The 22,685-nt window shown below is 37.0% G+C and overlaps 1 protein-coding gene and 2 long non-coding RNA genes across 8 annotated transcripts in view; 1 reads left to right on the top strand and 2 right to left on the bottom strand.

Moving 5' to 3' along the window:
* The window catches only part of LOC101891557 (kinesin-like protein KIF14), an 86,186-nt gene extending 76,200 nt beyond the window's left edge, over nucleotides 1-9,986 (bottom strand). The window contains exon 1 of one of the 2 annotated variants that reach the window (XM_059128094.1): nucleotides 8,066-9,986. In XM_059128094.1, the coding sequence (XP_058984077.1) occupies nucleotides 8,066-9,409 (1,344 nt within the window). In that variant the 5' untranslated portion in view covers nucleotides 9,410-9,986. The remainder of the gene's footprint in view (nucleotides 1-8,065) is intronic. The other variant, XM_059128093.1, reaches the window with a different exon arrangement.
* Nucleotides 9,987-10,309: 323 nt separating this feature from the next.
* LOC131800570 (uncharacterized) lies at nucleotides 10,310-12,461 on the top strand. 5 transcript variants are annotated; one of them, XR_009343346.1, is made up of 6 exons: nucleotides 10,310-10,508; nucleotides 10,571-10,665; nucleotides 10,810-11,044; nucleotides 11,106-11,824; nucleotides 12,017-12,173; nucleotides 12,289-12,461. It is a non-coding gene; the product is annotated as an uncharacterized LOC131800570 (long non-coding RNA). The 5 variants fall into 5 exon arrangements; XR_009343345.1 differs by having other exon boundaries at nucleotides 10,312-10,665; nucleotides 11,106-11,448; nucleotides 11,508-11,824; XR_009343344.1 differs by having other exon boundaries at nucleotides 10,313-10,665; nucleotides 11,106-11,448; nucleotides 11,505-11,824.
* LOC101892189 (uncharacterized) lies at nucleotides 11,275-20,672 on the bottom strand. The gene is made up of 8 exons (XR_009343342.1): nucleotides 20,298-20,672; nucleotides 20,073-20,236; nucleotides 18,721-19,999; nucleotides 17,975-18,206; nucleotides 17,737-17,921; nucleotides 17,365-17,683; nucleotides 17,142-17,305; nucleotides 11,275-15,681 (listed from the first exon to the last, which is right to left on the bottom strand). It is a non-coding gene; the product is annotated as an uncharacterized LOC101892189 (long non-coding RNA).
* Between the last annotated feature and the right edge of the window lie 2,013 nt (nucleotides 20,673-22,685).

Here is a 22,685-nt window from a genome sequence, read left to right as displayed (position 1 = left end):
TCATCTCTTTTTTATCGGGTTTCTAATACAATTGCAATTCTTTTTCATCCCAAAAAGGTAACATTTAAATTTTACTCTACGACTTAATGGGTTCATATATAACTATTTAATAAATAAACATAGATTTTCGATATCGAAAATAGATCTTGAATATGGTATTTTTCCATTTTGGGACCGTTTGGGAAGGCCTTTCATTGGGCGGTATTACCTTATCCCCACGTATCATATTTAGGTATAGGTTTTTATCGCACATTTTTCGATATCGAAATTGGTTTTGGGATACCTATTGGCAGGTATTACTTCATCCCCAGGTAACGTAGTTCTCGCTATAATAGTGGCATATACTTAGTGATTATTGGCAGGTATTACTTCATCCCCAGGTAACGTAGTTCTCGCTATAATAGTGGCATATACTTAGTGAAGGTAACTGATTGCAATTCAAAGGTTTTATTGTAGGGGTCTTATTATAATGTATTAAATTTTTTGTTAATGGTTTTTTTATATCAAACAAATTAGTCTAAAATTGTTTAAATTATAAAGTTCCGTTTATAACAGTACATAGAATTGGGTACATTTTAGGAATCGTTCCACACTAACCCGTTTGAGGGAATACAGCGAGAGGAATTACGTTGCATCGTGTTGCAACAACTTAGTTGTCGACAGCAGAAAGAATTTTCCGGGGCATCATCAGCAGCCGCTCGCAATATACCTGCTGAATGTCCGAATATCCGATATTCGAAATAACATCTAATTTCCCATCTGAGGCCAGCGAATTAGCGTAATGAGCTCCAGCGTGTCCAACCTACTGATCCCATAGTCAGTGAACTGACAATGGAAGTCAACAGGTTGGTACAGAAGCACAAGCGAAAAATTGACTAGACCATCTGAAGTTTTGCAACATTAGAACCGATATAAGTAAACTGTGGATAACGTTAAAGCCACTCTCGAACCCTGGAAAAAGGACGTTTAACGACATAACGGTGACTGATCCAAAGAGGTGCGCTGGCGGTTTCATTAGCCAATTTGTCGAGCAACCCGAGTGTGATAGGGCAAATCCAAGGCCAGTACTTCGTATAAGATATCTTTTATCGCCGTTTATGATGTTGCGAATATAATCAAAAACGCTGTCATCTAAAGCGTTGGACCCGTTCGGAATATCAATGATAATTTCGAAAAAACTGACTACACCGGAAGTCCAGTTATCCACTCACACAAAGTCCCCGAAGGAAAATGGGCAAGTTGGTACCTCTACTTAATCCAGGCAAGGATGCCAAAAAAGACATATAAACAAAGACTCTTGAGGAAGTTGTCCAGTTGCCAAACATCAATCACGGTTCCCATCCTCAACACACAACGGCATTACACAGTACGATCATTGCGTCGGCTCCTGGCGTTGGCGTTGAAATATGTGTCAGAGTGAACACGTATCTCGCAGAGCTTACCGCATTCTTTCACTGTATTAGGCCCACTTCTATTTATATTGTATGTAAATGGCCTTAAGGATGTCACTGACTCCGAATCATGCAAATCTTATCAAATCTTCTCCTTTTCAATAGTAACCGTGAGTAGTTCTCGGGGTTTGAAAATCGAATTAATACGTGCCTTTGTCAGTTTTCATATTGGTCATTCATAAATTTACTAACGATAAATCCCACTTTAACAAAAGCAATGATGTTTAGAGCATTTAAAAATAGGTTCCCCACTATTAATATAAAATTGCTCAATAACAATGTGGAATTTTTTTCCGTCATAAATGTTTAGTATTGATAATTGATAACGAATTGTCTTTTAAGAATCATATTGACATCATATTGGGAAAGGTGTGGTCTTCTTTACGACGGTTTTAAGCATGTAACCTATATTTACCTTGCTATATAATAGAAGATTTGGCGCATGATCTGTTAATGTCTACAATTTTATACGGCATTGAGGTTGCTGTTGTTGTAGCAGCTCATACTGCTGTATTCGATCTGACTCCAAACTCTTGGGTTTTGTCGGGGCGACAGCTCACGCTCTTCAGTTGCGATGGGAGGGGAATGTTCTCCTAGTACAGTATTCATATACACCGGAGCCGCATAGTTTACCACAGACCGACGTTTCCTTATCAGCTCCCCAAGTGCTGCCGGCCAGAGACTTGAGAAACTTGTTCCTACTTCTAATCTTATCGCAGATATCTGTGGTGTGCGCGGACGACTTGAAGAGGCTATGGAATGTGACTCCTAAGACCTTGGGGTAATTGGTGGTCGGAATTACAACTCCATCGACCTGTACATTCAAAGATAGCCTCATCTCCGCAGTCCATGTGGTGAAAAGTGTGGCCGTCGATTTAGTGGCGGATATCTTCATATTCCTCGCAGTGAAAAGGCGGTTAGATAAACTATGTAATCATTTAACCGATCGCATAGGTCATATATGATGGGTCCGGACGCCACGAGCGTACAATCATCTGCATACGTTATCTCTATGCCATCTGGAGGGCGGGGAATGTCAGAAAAGTAGATTTTAAACAGTTCCTTGGGGAACTCCTTGCTTCACGGAAGCTCGACTTCTTGTTTCTGAATTCCACGTACGACTGTCGTCCACACAAGTAGTTTACTATCCAACGTTTCAAAATTGGCCGGAGGGCGGTGCGTTCAATGTCCTCGAAGATGGCATGACTGACTGTATTAAAAGCTTTTGATAAATCAAGTGCCACCATAACTGTTTTCTCACACGGCCTGTCTGGTTGAGTCCTCTACTGACATGTGTGCAAATGGCGTGTAAAGCTGTTGTTGTGCTATGCAATTTTCGGAATCCGTTTAACGATCGGCTACTGGGAAACACTCTCATATGCTGGGGAGAAGTAAAGCTTCAAGCGTCTTTGAAACTGGCGACAAATGTGATATCGGCCTGTATGAATCACTTTTGCTGGCATCCTTGCTTGGCTTCAGAAGCGGAACCACCCTGCCCATTTTCCAGGCATCGAGAACTATAAGGATGGCTAACGAGGAGTTTGCTGAGATACTCAACTCCTGGTTCATCCAGTTGCTTCGACATCACCATGGAGATTCCGTCAGGACAAAGCGCTTTGGATGACTTTGCGCTTCTGATGACATGTGCAACATCTTCCAACGTAAATTGTGGCGGCACCTCCTTGGCTGGAAGAGATCGTAGACGGCGTAGGATTCTTTTCTTAGCCCTGTCACCCTCGGGGTTCTCTATGAATTGCCGGTAGAAATAACACGCGCACCTATTCGGATTTGTCACTTTGCAATGCTTCAGATGTTCTTGACACTTTTTCCGCTTATACTCACCGACTAACCTGTTTACCTCCAGAGTAAGTTCCCTGACTGGGGTTATTAGGATTAGTTCGGCGAATTTGTTAATCTCGCTGCCTCTGATAGGAAATATAGTTTTATTTCAGGTATTCGACCAGCGGCTGCAGCTTTGATGATGTCCCGGAAACATCTATCTGCTACTTGAACATCAGATGGGTTGGACAGTTCTATGAAGCGGCAATTGATATATTCTCTAAATTTAGATATTTAACGGCGGAATGTACACGATAAGCACCTCCACCTCTGCGGTTCCACACTTGACCGCTACCCCCATACATTCCATGTACGGGTCACTAGAGTCAAGCTCAGTCGAGATTGGTCTGCACTGGACAGAGTGGTGCAATAGGAACGCTAATCCTCCACCTACCCTTCTGGTGTGATCCTTCCTCAATACGTTGTATCCATCACAACTTTGAAGCCTTCCGGTAGTAATCAGCTTCGTTTCCTGTATCGCTACCACCTTGATGTTCTTCCGACTCATGAAGTTTACGATTTTGTTGATCTTACCTCGGAGACCATCACAGTTGAATTGGAGAAACGATGCATTGTTCGGGACTTGAACAGCAATGTGTGGCGTCAGCTGCTGCACGACTTGCTGTTGTGGAGATTGCGGGGGAGTCTCATACTTCGACGACGATGTGGACGACGAAGATGAAGACTCATTGGGGCCTACATCGCCGCAGCAGGAAGCTATGTAGTCCCTATCGCTATACTCCTGTATACGGTTTAGGTCGGAGCAATTCCGGAAATGCACACATTCCATGTATCCGTTACATCTCACCGAGTCCGATCTGTGGTGGATGCGATTTCGACAAACGGAGCTGAACCATGGTCCGAGATTGGTCTCGATCCCGGCTTGGACCAAGAGAATACAGAGCAAACATTCCGGGTAATGTTGCTCCCACATCAGAAAAATGGCAGATCCTGGTCGAAGATTTGTTCCTCCGAGTCAATCTGGTACATAAAACCGGCCACCATGGGATTGGTATTGATTGATTTGACGGCATTGAGGTCGTGCCCGGTGCTACTGGTATTTACCTTTTCCATTTGCGTAGAATCGTACATTATGTAGTTCGCTTTATCTATAATGTCCGTAGAAGAGAACATATATCCGAATATGAGACACGGTATATCGGATGTTCATTTAATGCCTTAATTACCTGTCGTAATCTCGGAACATTTTATAATATAACAAGCACCCTATGAATTAAGAGTTAACATTATAATATTTTTTTGATTAAAACTGCTTCAGCTAATCTATATATATAAAAATCAATTGTTGTTTGTTGGTAACGGAATCAGTTGAAAACGGCTGGACCGATTTGCATAATTTTTGTACAAACGTTTGTCATACCCCGAGTTAGGTTTTTAAAGAAAAAAATATTGACCACACCTCCTTTTACGCCCACTATTTCGATTTATCTAAAATCTTTATATTTGCCAAAATAGTGAAGATATCGGTTTCAGAATTATTACACGAGATGCTGTTGGCTTTCCATCCAACCCTAAGTACTTATTTAGGGGCTGAGGAACGCGCCTACTTTTAAATCTATCTCTCTATATGTAAAAGAAAGTTGTGTTAGTTACTACTCTTATAACATAAAGACCGCCGGTCTGATTTTAACGATTAAGACAAATTCGGAATTGCCTCTTGGCAGAAAAGAATAAAATCCAAAAAAAAAAATCGCGTAAAAATGTGAAATTTGAACATTTTCATTTCGACTTTTAAAATGTACAATAGTAATGTTTTATATTGCATATTTTTTCCATTTTGACTTACTATTTTCGAATGTACATTTGTAGTGTTTTTTTTTAATTCTAATATGATGTGTAGGTTTTTTTGGGTAGTATAAAGCCATTCGTTGTCGCTTTATATGAAAATTCTAAAATCGAGAAAAATCGACAATTTTTCAATGGAATCTAATTTTAAAATAATAGTACATTCTACCGACAAATTTCGTAAGGACCTTTAAACATTTGCCGCAAAAAAAATCAGCGAACCAGTTGAAGATTCTTTTTCTTTTTTCTATATTGAAGTGTACATTTTTTTATTGGTTTGAATTCTGAATGAATAGTATTAAAAATGAAATGAGGGCGCAATACGATGTTAAATGCTTTCTACTCCAGGACCTACATCGTGCTTCAGCTGGAAGATGCGAACACATTTAAACAAACAAAAATGACCAAGGAAGCGTTATGGGGCTAATTTCAAAAAGTGGACCTACTTCTTTCAATAAATTGTCAAATGAGAACACAAAATGCAAAATACATTGGGACTGCAATCAGTCAAACGCCGACTATAAAGAACGCAAAATAGAAATTCTACCTAAACATTCAAGATACCTTTAATCGCTTTGCCAGGTCATGATATGGATCATAACCTCTGATAACGGAACAACCCGATTTCAAGTATATTCTACATTTTAACCATATTTTTCGTACTAATTTTAGCTTATGTTGATAATTTAAGAAGAAACCATCTTTGCAAAAAATTATCACGTTTTGGTATCACCATCATATGATTTAAGGTATTTTCGTGGTCTTGCTCACTTTTTCATTTTTTGGCCCTTATTTGACATCTTTGTTTCTAAGGGGGAAGAAAACCTCTTCTTATAAATTTTTATTTTTCGGAAAAGCGCGCATCTTAGTCTTGAGGCTACCTGGGGTAAAAAACCCTGGATTGGAAAATCATCTTACAGATAATTATCCTCATATGAATTTATTTAAGTATAGTCCCCACATTAGTATACCCCCAAGTCCACTTTCCCAGCCAATGTGTGGCCAGAAAAGAAAATTTGGTATTCTATTGAATTTGTAACCCCCAAGAGAATATTGGTTGGGAACGTAGATTTGGGATGTACGTCTATATGAAATAAACTCCGAAATGTCAATCTGGGACTCATTCAGTCGGAAATTGTGGCAGAAACATGAAAAAAAAATACGAAATTATAAAGGAACTTTATTGGATCTCCACCGCAAAATTTAAATGACAAACAATTAATGTCCATCTTACGGTAATCGGAGCAAAAGAGTAATTTTTTTGGCTATTCTGACTACATTCTGCCTTCAAGTATGAGGTGACAAAACTGAATACCACGCAGTACGGGATTTTTAACGTTGGAAATACAAATTTCAAATTATAGCTCATTTGAATGCTTTTTACAATATCAAAAATTGAGCTGAATTTTCACATTTATTTTCTTTAACACTCAAATTAAAGCCTATAGCTGAAAAATAAGATCAGGCTCTTCAAAATATCTAAAACCGACGGTAATTATAATTTTTGCCATGAATATTAATTTATATTTAGTCTTGGAGTCATTACCGGGCCAGCTAGTTTGTTATATATTAATGCGGTATAACATGATTTGTTGCTATTGCTATGCAAAATTTTAGCTACCTCTCACATGTTGCATGGACTCTAGCGTGATTCCAACAGACAGACGGACGGACATTTTTAAATCGAATTAGAACTTTACTCTGATCAAGAATAGTAAAAATCCTAGTTTATCTGTAACTCGATCTGAAATTTTTTTCTGTGAATAAATCTTGGTCTCCTGATTGGAATTCGAATTTCGGCTACTTACAAAAATTATAATGTTTAGAAAAACTATGGATCTCGTAGCCGGTCCAACATACCGCTGAGGAGAAAATCGCAAGCCCCGTCCGAAAACCTGCTACCTACAAAAATTAAAATTTTTAGAAAAACGGTGGATTGCGTAGCCGTTGTTGGACATACCCCAGGGAAGAAAATCTCAAGTACCGGCCGAAGGCCTGCTACTTACAAAATTTATAATGTTTAAAATAACTATGGATCGCCTATCTGGTGCTTGACATACCATAGAGGAGAAAATATCAAGCCCCGGCCGAAGGCCGTCTACTTAGAAAAATTACAATGCTTACAAAAACTATTGATCGCGTAGCTGAAGGCCGGATACGTTGAAAAGTTTAGATACATATTAGTGGAGAAATCTCAATTTTGTGATTTGCATCACAAATATCGTTGGAACTATAAGAGATATCAGTCATATGATACCATTTTGGAAAGGCAAGAATATAAGCTATAATGTAGCATGCAGATATTAACACCCCATAATGGGTCCATTTTCGGGTTTTTAGGGGTTTTTCAAAAAGTACTGGTATAAAAATACCAATTTTCTTGCACTACTCCGGAACCGGTTCCAGTATCTCTATCGTATGACAAATTGTTGAATAGGTAATTCCAGCTTTCAAATGATGCCTTAATGATAGATAATAGTTTTATAGAACTGGATAAAAACTGGATGTTGTATTGAAACTTTCGGGTGAAATAGCCTGGTAAACGGGTATTTTTCCCACGAAAAAAATACATTCCCTTAATCAGGTTAAAAATACCCAGCTGCGGTAAAAATTCAAAAATGATCCGAGCATAGCCCCTAAACTCAACTTGCTCCCTAAAGGTAAACATAAAATATTGTTTTACTATTTAATTACCTTTTTGGTAATCATACAGGTTTTGAGATTTAAATAAATGACATTTTAATCTTTGAATCTTTTGCTTTTAAAGTGGGCACATTAAAACCTATGGGGAGAGATTTCTTAAATTGTTCACAAAGGGTTTCGTTAATATAATAGGAGTTAAGCTCTCTACGCTGTATGCAGCACCATGACTTAATCCAATCCGTTTATCACTTTACACCTTCCTCATCAATAGTAATGTTAGCAAAAAACGTCAATATAATAAAATATTAGCAATATGCAATACTCACACGAAGAAGCCAGGTAAGTGCACTTTCTCTATAGGGCACGAATATTTTACTTTGAACATGATTCTTCTCGTTCGACAGTGCCGCAATTACTTTTCCTAAAGTAAGAAGGCTTTTATTAATGTGAACTCCTTCCCGTTTTCTTTCTCCATTAGAATTGCTAACTCTTTCACTTCCTGCTAAATCGACCAGACTTACTTTACTTCTTCGCGATTGACAGCTTCCATTGCCTTGATCGTCATTTATTGTTTTTCTATCCACGTCAGTAATATTAAGCATAATATTAAATATCGAATGCGATCGAGAACTTTTGTCATTCAAACCGGTAGCAGCACTAGCTCTCTGTGAGTTTCCAACAATCAGCCAGTTCCTTAATGATTCGTATGAATCCACAGGGTGTACACTGAGGCCGACAACATAGGGTCCCCAAATAGGATGCTCGCGTACTTTTAATGCTTTTCGATCGGGTTTCGGTGTTCCTAAATGATTTTTAAAATTGTTGCTGCCGTAATCGCTGTCCTCGAGACAAAGCAGGTCATGGATTTTTTCGTTATATATTTCGAAAAAGCTAATTTCTATTTCAGCATGGAATTTCTCTTTATTTGTTTCTATGTATTCAAATAGGTCAAAACAATACCTTGGAATAATGCCGGCTTCAGAATTTACCAAATTACTCGATATAGGATCCACCAATGTATCGACGCCCATCATGCTATACGACTTCCCGGAACCAGTTTGTCCATAGGCAAACAAGCAGGCATTGTATCCTTCAAATGCTCTATGAATTAATGGTTTTGCTGTACCATCATAAACTTCCTTCTGTGTTGCGTATTTTTCAGAGTCTGGGTCACAACTATAGAAGACCCGGTCATACACAAAAGTGTGGTTTACACCGCAGGACGAGTCAGCACTTGTGCCCACTAATATCGTTAACTCATTGCCATTTACTTTAGTAACATTTCTCACAGTATGGTGCAGACATTCCTGAGCATTTAGAGGCCTAACTCTTACGGCCACCGTTAAACGGTCATCACCAACTGCAACATTATCCAATTTTAGGTTCTTAGGGGGAGGTGCTTCGCCAAGTTCGAGAGTTCTCTGGCATCTAGATTTTGTGTTTGCATTCCGAAATAACGATGATGGTGTATAGCATGCATTGGCGGATGGGGTCTTCCGAAGGACAGTTGATGGAGAGTTTGTATTCCTAGTCGGTGTATTGCAAAGGGAGTTAAGTCGTTTGCTGCACATCTTATTTGAAGATAGAGGTGATATTGAAGAAGCTCCCTTTAGTAACAGCTTATTATGCAGTTTATGAAAAGACTGTCCGAAATCCTTATTCTTACTCATTTTTGAAATTTACTAAATTCTGCCTTGAAAATTTTTCTTACCGCGCATTGGTAGAAAAGTACAGAGCCTATGCGAGTAACCGCCGTACGAATTCGCTGATAGGCGCTGTGAAATTTCAAAAAATCCTAGCCAAGGTAGATTTAACAGGTAACCGCATCGGCGAACTGCTACAACAGAGCAACTTTTGTGGTACCCTAAATTTTCAAAATTGGCATCTAAGGCGAAAAATATACATTTGCCATGACATTTAATGTTTGCGGCAATTTATTTTCAACCAATCAGAAACGAGGGGTTTCTTTACATTTCATGTTGTGTGTGGAAACTAAGCCAAGTAATCATACGACTCTCGGGGACCATTGCAACAGCCCCAAGTTGATAGTTAGCCCCCGAATTGTTTATTCACACAACTGAAATATCTTCTACGTCATCGATAAATACCACTTATGTTCCAGCCAATGTTGGTAACCGGAGGTTACACCGACTCCAGCACATGGCATAACAGTAGCAAGTGTTCCCGATCAAATGGTTTTAAAGAAAGAACATAGCACCAATATCGCCACCAGTAAAAGCCCTTTAAGAATGCCCAACAATCAAGCTAGTAGCTACGTGGTGGCTTTTAGTGAAGAAGACATAAACAAACTTTGTTTTTGTGTTGAATTCATTTAGTGCGAATTCAGCATTACAACAACTTGTTTTGACAGTTAAAGGTGCAGTCAGCTGGGGTGATGCGACTACCTAGTAGATCTACCTTGATCCCAGCCATGGCCCAATTATAAGGTCGACCAGAAAGCGAATTTGCAAAAAAATACAACCCTTCACCTACATGTATTGTCAAAATTTCTTTATTAGGGCGAAAAAAAGTATTTCGCCTTGACAGAATAAGTAAGTAGTAGTAAGTTACTTTATTGAGTCTTCTTCTTTTCGATGGTACATTTAAATACAAAGTGAACGATTAACATGAATTGAGACTGTTAGAACTATTGTTGTCTTATTCTAACGTACAATGAAAGTGTATAATATGCTACATGCGAATTGTGAAATCATTACACAAAATGTAAACAATGAATGAAGTATATAAGGCTTGCTCCCGGCCTCAACTGTAACTAACAGTGCTAATGACTGTGTACAATAAATAAATAATTAACAAAATCTTAAAACTAGTTAACAAAATATGACATCAAAACGGAGTGACAGTCAGTGCTCTTACACAGAATGTGTAATTATACATAAAAATTTCTTATTCTTTGAATATCACAGTAAGTTCTCAGCTAATAAATCGAATTCTCATAAAGAGAGATCTACAGTATAGGCTGCTTAAAAGTAAAAGTGTATATATTTTGTAACAAATAATGAATTATTATAATTAACTAATTTTACTGATTAACCTCTGTGGGTTCCAGGTACTGATTTAATGTAGAAGCGTGGTAAGGTATAGTCATCTGCGACATCTTCAGTAGGTTCGTTGAGAATACCCACTGTAGACAGATATGACGAATCTGACCAGGATATATTTTTCTCGATTTCGTGGATTTCGCTTACAATATGGTTTTCGTGAGTAGCCAATTTCTCTACAAACTTCCTTTGAAGTTGTTGGGCGTACTTACAAAATGGCACAACGTTAGAGATTTTGTATATGTAAGTATTTGAGAATTTTTTGTGATGAGATTGATAATATTTGTTTGTGCATTTTCTTAAGACCTTTCTTTCCAGAATTTCCAATTCGTTGGCAACTATTGGGGAAATAGGAAACCAGATTGGAAATGCGTATGTTAGGATAGATCTAATTGCCACCTTATATAGGAGCAGCTTGGTGTTTTGAGGTAAATAATTGCTGTTAAGGATGTTTGAAAAACTCGCTAATATACCTTTAACTTTTTGCATGATGGAACGAGCATGGTCGTTGAATTTTAAGAGATGATTGAATGTTACACCAAGGTACTTTAAGGATGTGCTGAAAGGAATTTCTACTCCTTCTAAAGACAATTTTAATTGCTTGCTTTCTGGTACAACTTTTCGTGGGCATTTGCCCGACGCATTACGTATGCATATGGCTACCGATTTAGCGGCATTTATTTTAATACCCCATTGTTTATAGAAGTTGTTGATTATGTGTAGGTGTTCTGAAGCAACACTCAGGGCAATGGCTGGCGAAGGATTATGTGCGTAGATTATGCAATCATCTGCATACAGGATTGCTTTGGAATGTTGATACATGTGTGGAAAGTCATGAAGAAACAGGTTAAAAAGGTATGGTGCCAAGATACTACCTTGAGGAACGCCGCTATTTACATGGCCCAAGGATGATGATGTATTCCGGATCTGAACCATAAATTTACGAGAATTGAAGAAACTCTTTAGCATTTTTATAATAAATGGATCTACTCCAAGTTGAATTAATTTGAACAAAATACCGAGGTGAGACACTGAGTCAAACGCTTTTTGTATATCCAATGATATTGCAACTGTGCATGATTGACTCCTTAAGTTTGTTGTTACGTCGTTATGAAACTTGAGAAGTGCGTGCTGAGTGGAATGTCCAGATTTGAAGCCAAATTGGTAGTTTGATATTGGATCAATAGTTAATTCATTGTTTAATTTTTCTTTCAGCACTACTTCCAGTATTTTACCAATATTTGACAAAAGGGAAATTGGGCGAAAGTCATCAACGTTGCAATTTGTTGTTTTCTTCTTGATGGGTATGATTTTGGCAACTTTCCATTGTTTGGGAAAGTATCCGTTGTTAATGCAATTATTGAAAAGGCACGTGAGTAAATTAATTGTGGATTCTGGAAATCTCTTGATTATAAAGTTTGAGATTTCATCAGGGCCGCTAGATTTTTTTGAATTGATGTTGAAAATAATGTTTTTTATATTTTCAGATGAAGTAAAGTGGTATGTGTCTGGATTGTGGAGAGAATTAAAATTTTCATCGAATGAATATATATGAGTTGGTGTTGAGTTGATACATGTTAATAGCGTAGAATTATGCTCATCTGAGGCAGGAAGTGTTGTTGAGTCTTCAAATATGGTGGAATAAAAATTCTTAAAATGATCTGCAATCTCGTTACTGTTTGTAATAGTGTTGTTAGCATGGTTGATCTGACGGCAGAAAGATGATTTATTGCTTCCTGTAAATCGGTATATTTCTTTAAAGGCGGACGGACTAGGTTTGATTTTTTGCAATCTATCATTAAATATTTGGGCTGTTTCTATTTTGACTAGCTCCTTTATTATTATTTTCAAGAGCTGAATTTGATTAGAAAGAATGGAGTACTCACGGCTTGTCCTGTTGCCTGAACGATGGAAGATTTTTTTGAGATTTCGTTGCCATTGATGTTTAATTTGTAGGATTTTCTTGATTTTGTCCGAGTATGGTAGGCTCCTATCCTCTATTTTAAATTTTTCGGAGTGTATTTCATGGATGTTGGAAAAATGACTCTTAAAACCGTTTAGAGTGGTATCAATCTCGTCATTGGTCAGGTTCCTATTGATGGAAGGCATTATTTGACGTGAGATAACGTCTATGTCCTGACGAAAGTTATGCCAATTAGTGTTTTTATAAGATATGAAGAATTGCGGAGGCGTCAAATCGATGTTTAAATGATCAAGTTTCAGGTCCAACTTAATGGGGAAATGATCCGAGAAAGTGGGTCTGGTGGATATAGTATAGTTAGGATTTCTACTGTTGATTAAATGGTTGCTGAGTAGGAAATGATCCAGGTAAGAGGTACCACTTGGATACGATGGGCTAGTATCGCATAACCTGATGACATCCATGGAATTATCTGATAACCAGGACCTCAAGACTCTTCCATTTGAGTTTTCGTAGGAGTCGCCCCATGTTGGACTTTTGGAGTTTAAGTCCCCTCCAAAGATGAAACCATCAAAGTTGCTAGATAACTGAAGTAATGTATTCAGATCAAGATCGAGGCGCTGTACAGGATAACTGCACGGGATATATACCGATCCCAGAAGGTATTTTTTTGTTGAATTGTTAGATGAGATTTCTATAAGTGTCGTATTAATGCCAGTGGCCGGAACGGAAACTCTCTTGAATTGAATTGAGTCCTTGATGAAAATTGCAACTCCAGTGGGAGAATTATCGTAGACAAAAGTGTATCCACTTATTTTGACACGCATGTTGGATCTGAGATGACATTCCTGGATGAATGCTATATCGATGTTATTGTGAAGTAGTGTGTTTTTTAATTCTATTTGTCGACTTCTATCCACAAGGGATCGTACATTGAAAGTAAGAAATTTTAGTGATCTATGGTCCATAATTCAATTTAACTTTATTAAGAAGCATTAAAAATTGTTTTTTTGCTTCGGTTTTTGACAAGTTTTTATATTCTGTTAGGAATATTTGAATTTCTTGCTCTAAGGCCAGCTCTTCAGGTTCCAAAAAAAGATTTGCTAGCTTAAGGAAGTCTTGAATTATTTGTGGTTTTTTGGTTGAATCTTGGGGAATAGATGTGACACTTTTAAATAAGTTTGAAAAAGTTTTTTCCGGTGAATATTTGGATGTGTTTAATGCTTTAGATACATTGTTTTGAGCTAGAGCTCTGTTTTCTAATGCTACTGCCATCTTTTTTTTCCTGTCGGAGGCATATTTTTTATAGGAGGGACATCCTCGCCAGTTGGCGGGATGACCTGTTTTTTCGCAATTAACACAGTAAGGTTCCGAGGTGTCTGTCTTGGACCTTTTACATTCTCCAGGAAGATGTTTGTCTTTGCATTTAACGCATCTGTAAGAGCAATTGCAATTACGTGCTATATGTCCGTGCCCTTGACATCTTCGGCATTGGACGAAGGTATCCCTTTTTTTGGGTTTCTCCCAGATTATGGATTGGTATTGCAGTTGGCGAATATGTGAAATTTCGCCAAACTTCTTTCCTGGCAATAAGCAAACTAAGAAAAGACCCGTATCAGTGTTGTTTTTAATTGATGTCGGTGTTCTAAATTTTGAGACACTGGCCACTGTTTCAGGAACTAACTGATCTAGTTCGTTTTTAATTGCCTCTGGTTCAGTTAGAGAGAAGAGGTTTCGGATTATCAGGGATGTCTGCTTTTGATCCTTGGGTGTGAAAGAGTATGACTGAATATTTTTTGACTTTAAAAGATCCATCATTGAGGCATGAACTTTAGAATCTGCAAAGTACAACTTACTTTTGTTTTTATTTATATTTTTAATTTTAAAATTGCACTGTGGGGATGCGGCACGTAATGACTCTACTAGAGAGTTTATGTTGACATTGTATGTAAAAATCGGTGGGCACCAGGAGATTTTTGGTTTTGGAGGAACATTGATTTCGGTTGTGGTTGGATTGCTGACAGGTGTGGAAATGTCAATGTCTGCCAATGCCCCCAAAATGCCAAATTTGTTTTGGTCCTGCGGGTTGTAGTTGGTTAATTTCTCAGCCAGATCCGATACATTTATTGATGATATTGCACTTTCTAGGCGCAGTCTCTTTCGTTCGTTCTGTTTTGTCTTGTTTTCTTGCATACTAGTGGAGTTTGCAAAAGCCGGCAATTGTTTGGAGGTTGATGCGATCTCTTCCGTGACATCAAACTCCATGTCGGGGGGAAGAGAATCGGGATCCTCCATTGCAAAATTATGCAATTTGGAGGTCTTTTTCTTATGATTCTAACTTTTTTTAAATAATTTTTAATAGAAACTTAAAACAGCACGTCTGGTATGTTGTAGGGTTCACTAGGTTTCCTTGACAGAATAACATTGCAGCGAATTTCTGCTTTGTTTATTTTGGAAATGTTTGTGTATGTAAAATACAATAAAAGCAACTCGCATATATGGATATTTTCTTTAAATTTTATTGGCATGTTTGCTGTACCAGAAGTAGCCTCTGAAGGTCTGAATGCAGATTCACCAATTTGTTTTTGCTGAAGTCCCACATCATTAAAAACAATGCGCATTTTGTATACACGAACACCTGCATTAGTTAGTAGAGTTTTGGAAGATGACCTTTATCTCTATATCGCAAAACCCCATTTAAAGGTAACTAGTTTTGTACCATTCACCATACTGTGAAGGGTATATTAAGTTTGTCTTTCCCATTGAAACAAAGAAAATTTGTTTTACTTCTGTTTTCTTTAAACTTTCTCACGGAATTGTTGTTTTTATTCCCAGTTTCTTTCGCATCGTCATACAGAAACAGATCCTCGATGTAAATAGTTTTACAAGAATATAAGCAATGGTTCAAAGTAATTACTTATTCTTATTATAAAGATATATTTCAAATATTGAAATAAATCTGAAAGTAATTTAAAAAAAAAAAACTGATATTTTTAAGATAATTATTTATAATGAACAAAAAAAACACATCTACTGAGTTTCGAAAAACAGGTGGATTTGTCATTATCGAATGTTGTTACATATATTAAGGATAAATACTAATTATTTACAAATATTTTTTTACGGATTTTTTTAAAACCATAAATCTTTGCTTAGCCTTTTTTACTTCTAAACCTTTCAAAAGTCGCACTCTAAAAAAAATTCGGCATTTGAAAAAGAAGTCCTTGACATGAGGGGGCAAATCTATGCAGCTACTTTCATCTATCAACTTCTTTCGAATTGTTGGGGATTCCGATATGGTAATGCGATTCATTTTATTAAAAATCATATCCATTTTTATACCCTCCACCATGGGTAGGAGGGTATATTAACTTTGTCATTCCGTTTGTAACACCTCTAAATATTCGTCGTAGACCCCATAAAGTATATATATTCATAATCAGCATAAAATTCTAAGACGATTTAGCGATGTCCGTCTGTCTGTCTGTCTGTCTGTCTGTCTGTCTGTTGAAATCACGATAGAGCCCACATTATTTGACGTAGACCTTTGAAATTTGGCACAAGTGTGTGTATTGTCCCTAGGATGGTTGGTATTGAAAATGAGATATATCGGTCCACGTTCTGGTATAGTCCCCATATAACGGTACCTCCCGATATTCGGTATTTTGATGATTTATGCCACATTTTTTCACGGATTTATCTGAAAATTGGTATTTGTAGGTCATGACGGGTCCCTGAGCGTGTGGCAAAACATTGCATGTATAGGTCCACGTTTTGGTATAGCCCCCATATAACGGTACCTACCGATATTCGGTATTTTGATGATTTATACCACATTTTTTCACGGATTTGTCTGAAAATTGGTATTTGTAGGTCACAACGGGTCCCTGAGCGTGTGGCAAAACATTGCATGTATAGATCCACGTTCTGGTATAGTCCCCATATAACGGTACCTCCCGATATTCGGTATTTTGATGATTTATGCCACATTTTTTCACTGATTTGTGTAAAAGTTGGTATTTGTGGGTCATAATGGGTCCTAGTTCGTGTGGGGAAACATTGTAATTATAGGTGCACGTGTTGGTGTAGCCCCTATATAACGGTACCTCCCGATATTCGGCATTTTAATGTTTTTTGCCACATTTCTTCTAATGTTCTTTTACCCTAGGGTGGAGGGTATTAAAAGTTTGGCCCGGCCGAACTTAATGTTTTTTTACTTGTTTTATTCTTGTCAGGAAAGGCTCTGAAGGTTTTGTTAATTTTTCCTTTCGATACCTGATCCACCCATGTAAAGGAGTTTGAATGACATTGGTATTCTTCAAGATTTAACTTTCGGATTACATATCCCGAAATATATTCTAATGCATCATCCTGAAGAATACCAATGTCATTCAAATCCGTTTCATCTATTTCTGTAACCTCTGCGTTTTGAACCGCCATCAAATTTTCAAAGCCATCATCTTGCGACGGTTGCGATATTTCGGGGAATGATTGATCCTCACGCCCATTTTGACTGAAATCAATCCATTCTGTTTCATCAACATCGACGTTGCCCGTTCCAGAAAGTAATTCAGTATTGCGCGCTAAAAATCAAAGAACTTATTTCTGTCTTCAATTTTATAGACGACTTACATATACTTACCCAAAATGTATTTTCTGAAATCCTGAGAAGTTGAATGGTTTGAAATCCTGAGGAGTTGAATGGTCGTTAAGGCCCCTTCACTCCTCATTGAACCAAAAAAATGTTCAAGAACGTCTTAGTTCAGGCGCCTTGTCAATAGATACTCCACGTTTTACTTCTGTAAGTGGTCGTACAACTGTATCAAAGCATTATTGGAAATAAGAATTCCTTTCTGTAAGATTTCAAGTCGAGTTTTATTGGACACGATTGGACTACTCATAACTTGGTTCATTCTTTCTAATATTCCTTTCTGGGTTTCAATAAACTTGCCAAAAGGTTCCTAACAATAAAGGATATAGATATGTTTATTTCGTAATTTATATGTTATCATACCTTCCCGGGTAAACCAAAAGTACTACAAGAGGAGTTGTGGATACCGAACCAATCATTAACTCATTGAATAAATTCAGCAGTATCTATTGCATTGTATATTTCGAACTCGAGGGAATAAAACCTTTTGATAGCATTTGCTGTGGTGTTAGAGAAAAGTTGAGTCGCCAATTTCACTTTTTGCCTTCCTAAATTGTATGTTAATAAATCATTAATTATTTATAAACGTTTAGCTGTATACCTGCTCCCTTAACAGAGAGATGTTCTTCGCTTAATTTATATGTTATAGATGTATCGTTTTTATTAGTGAACTTCAACAAATCTGTTATTGTCCTTGAAGTAATAAATCGATTATTAATTACGAGTCCGGTGTCAAGGTAGTAATTTCGGATTAGCTTCACAAGATGGGGAACATCAGCAAAAGCAAATACTTTTTCCGTTGACTTTGTGGGATGAGAAAACCATGGTTTTTTCTTGTAAAAAAATAGTAGAAAAACAGAAAAAACTATTGTTACTAATATATATCTTTTTCAATTGTAATTCGAAACATTTTATTTGTAACTCGAGAATGTCATTTGTAATTCGTTATTTTCAATTGAAATCCGAGAAATTCATTTGTAATTCGAAACATATCCATTTTTATACCCTACACCACATAGTAGTAAGGGTATTATGTCTTTGTGCATTTGTTTGTAACATGGAGAAGGAAGCGAGATAGACCCATAGTAACTTTTGTTGGTGTTCAAATCTCCCACTTTCGGAATATGCACTCTACAATAATGATATTTTGTATGAGATATCTAATAGAGCCCAGAAATGCTAAATATAAAACTTTTTTAGAAGAACTCTACTAAATATGCATAGTGGTGTAGGGTATCATATAGTCGGCTCCGCTCGACTTTTTCTTATTGGTTTTAATATTACTATGAACCAAAACTTCAGTCAAGAGCTATCGTGCGCAAAGATGAACGGGTATAGCACACTTACCTGGCGTTATGTCGAAATCTCGCCACAACTTTCGGTTCGATGGTCAAATGTCGCAGACCACAGCGACCACAGGATAACCAGAATTATCTAGCACACATATTATCTGTAGTAAAAGTTCTCTCGTCATCTTGCAATCAAAACCATAAAATACAGGTTGTTTCCATCCCTTTTTTATCCCACTGGCCATTACGACTTGCACATAATTTGCCGGTTTCCGAACAACATCATTATGCAAGTCGTATTCGTACGTTTCAGCAATTTTCATTTCATCGAAAGATAGAATAAAAATTTTTTAATCTAATGTCATATAATTCACTTGCCGCATAAACTTGATCGATGACCACAAAATCCTTTCCTTGACAACACCAGTTATTGAGCGTGGATATGCTGGGAAGAGGATGCCTCTTTTGATACAAATGTCTGTACGCTCGTGGCCCTGCAGCGTGCAGGCAAATAACACTGGATATATCCCTCCATTTCCATCTAATATTTGTGTTAGATTTTAATTTTTTGATTTGACCTTCTGTAAATATTTTTTCAATGTGATCTAAAGCAGTCTTTGATTCCAGCAGCTTTCTCTTTAATTCTTTATTTTCATTCCGCAGATATCTTAAAAGCTGCACATTTTTTCAATATCCGCTGCAAAAATTACAGGACTGAAACAAATACAACCAAGAAAAAATCAGGCTACAAAAAGTTAGAACGCAACAGTTTTCCCGCAGAAGCGGGGCACATCGGCAAAAACTGTAAAAGTTCCTTAAGTAGATAACGTACAGTTTAGAAAAGATACTACTAGATTTTGGCCAAGTTTTGTAAACATTTAAGAACGGAATTTTTGTAATATACCATTTGTGGCGATCAAAATCTTAATTTTACAAGCATTTTGTTAGAATCATGTTTTCTATCAAGTAAATAATTCACTTCTTTTTTCAAAATTTAGAATTTATGGGCAACTTTTTAAAGGAGTGACCCGATATCTCCCATCTATTTTGGAAGTGAGACGGATATCGCTACATCATGAAATGCAGAGACATGGTTGGACCTCATGTCAAAGTTTTCTTTTATGAGATAAATGTTGTATAAATTGGTGTATCAACCCTAGCTAGCTATTAGAATAACTAACATTCTTCAGATAGCTTTATGCGGGGTAGGGTTTGAGTCTCCTGATGTTTTGGTTTTTTGAGCTAGATTTCCAATAAGAGTGCATGATTCCGTTTCTGTTTTGTCAATAATAATCTTATCGTGGACATTTACTTGTGTATCGTCAGGTTTCATATATCTATAATGTAAAAATAGGAATATATTTGTAAAAATAGGAATATATTTGAATTTTATTCTCTACCATTGCTTACGGGCTCAATTGCGGTGGTCCGAGTTCTGGCATAGCCATTGGCAGAAGTCTCAATTTACTTGCTGACTGCAACACATATGCCTTATTAAAATGGTCTGTGCAAACTTTTGATGTAGCTGCAAATCCGGATTTATTGTTTAAACCGCATTAATTTAAACAAATTCACTAAAAAAATATATCTTCTTACGACCTGATTTAATTTAAATTCGGTATAGAATCTACATACTAATGGAGAGCATCACTGTGTACATCTTTGGTACAGGTAGCAGCAAACCCCAGCTGATTTGACTCGATAGTAATATTCTCTGCTCTTTGATTTAATTCCCTGTTTCATATACGATATGTATACACTTTTTGATATAAAATTTCACAGCAGAGCAAATTGAAAATATTTTTGCCTAAAAATACAAAAATTCGATTATACTTGGCAAAATGCCAACGGCGATGGTGCAGAAATACTTTAGAACATAGCTCAATTAGAAAGGTTTCTCAAGTTCAAAGAAACTAGAAAAATGCAACTCTGCGTTGGATTCTTGTAGTGTCAAATAGACTTTATGCTAGGAACACAATTGGAGCGAACGACGAATTTTTTCGCGGCGTATGTTCGTCGTCAAAAATAAAAACCATATGTGTATATGGAAGTGCACACAATCACGGCGCCGGCGAAAATTTCGTCGGTCGCCGCGAACTCAATTAGCTTTATTTCTATTTCATACGCCGGCGAACGGCGACAAAACAGTACAAGGTGGCCATACTTGTACGAATTTTATGTGTTTTAGTAAATAAAGTTACTTTTTACTTAAAAATTTGTTATGGTCACTCTACTATCTGTTATTCGTATAAAAAAAACATAAATAATTTGTTTATTTATTTGTGCACTTGCGCCTGAGTGAAGATGGATATCAGTGAATTTATAATAGAAAAGATGGACATAACTGAAATTATAAAGAATTATGAGTTCTTGTATAATTTTCATTGTAGTCAACAAATGAGCAAAAAGTAAACAACTTCATCAGCTGTTTTATAATTTCGTCGGTATTGTGTTCCATACGACGCTCAGGGCGAAATTCGTCGTTCGCTCCAATTGTGTTCCTAGCATTAGACTGGCTTTTTTATATTATTTTTTTTAACAAACTTCTTATATTGGGAAAAATCCGCGAAACAAGAATTAAATTTCGGGGTTATTCCACAAGATCGAACCTAAATTAGCAGGACAATACATTCGTAGAAAATTTACATTTATCATGCAACCAAATTTTAAATAATTTCAAATTATTGTATTTTTTTGTTACGACCGCTCTTACAGCATCGGTTTGGCCTTCCGGCTGCTCAAAACTCTCAGGTAGGTTCTCAACCGCCAAACGAACTTCGGGTCCAACATCATTCATTTCATCGGTGAACGAATACAAATATTTACTCTACAACAAAACATACGGAGAACATTCCTTGAGGATTTTAAGGTCCCTTGCTGTTCGGAACCCCCACTCGGCCCACCCTACCATGGTCCACGAAACCCTACTTTTCATTATGTGGACCCCACTGACTCCCTTACTCTATTCACCACCCCACTTGACCATAATCCTTCCAATAATTTTTACTTAAACAATATTCATTTTAATTCTTATATCGTATTCACATTTTTATTCGGACATTAAAATTAGGAAGTTAAACATCAAAATTGCAAAGTCGAAAGGACCTTATTATTACATTTGTTTTCTTATATAGTCAAAAATTAAATTTATTCCCTATCAGGACCTATACTAAGGGGATTGGGTAGTTTTCACTGGCCTGAAATTTCGCCAGAAAGTTACCGACTATGTTAAGATGCTTACCTAATCGATCTCAATAAAGTGTATAATACTTCCGAGACCATCTACGTCTCACGACAAGAAAAACGGTTAATAAGACCCCTGCCCTTACAATAAATTAAAAAAAAACAATCACAACGAAAATACTATAGTAACACAAAATGTAAATAAAAAAACTTAGACTAAAATTTACGTAAATTGTTTTCTCGAATAAGTATTAAAAGAAATATAATAAATGTATCAAAAAAAAAAAATAAATAAAAATTAATAATGTCAAATTTGGGTTGTTTATCTTCTACGCCTAACGGCCGGCTATGGTTTTCAAAGTATAAGGATGTTTATCGTTTTATAACACTTTGTTACCTTGCTGTTATACTGAACTCTTCCTGGGCCACTGGTATATCAGTTTTCCTTTCTCAGCGAGAAAACTGACATATAATCACGACCATATGATGAATTTTACAGCGTTGAAATATATTCCAGATAGAGTCCACTTTTCAGCAGCCGATCTTAGGCACTGACACAGTTGGCATACACAGGGTGCTTGGTGACCACAGGATGCAGCTGATAATCGCTAGCTGCCGAGCGTAACGTGAGGAGCGTAAAGGAAAGCGTTGGAGTAAAAAAAATCTTTTTCAGGAAGCAACTTTTCCCGCTTTCCGCAATATACCTGCCTTTACGAAGTTATCAGCGTCCAGATACTAAGGTTTACCCTGTGGCCTATTTCAAGCAACAGGTATTTTCTTTAAGCAGCTACGAACGTCAGTCCAGTTTTCTGTATTGCTCTTGAACTTCTCAAATTCCTT

Source organism: Musca domestica, unplaced genomic scaffold (assembly GCF_030504385.1).
Source record: "Musca domestica strain aabys unplaced genomic scaffold, Musca_domestica.polishedcontigs.V.1.1 5, whole genome shotgun sequence".
Classification (NCBI taxonomy): Eukaryota; Metazoa; Arthropoda; class Insecta; order Diptera; family Muscidae; genus Musca; species Musca domestica.
Note: the sequence above shows the minus strand (reverse complement) of the source record. Positions and strands in the feature narration are given on the sequence as shown.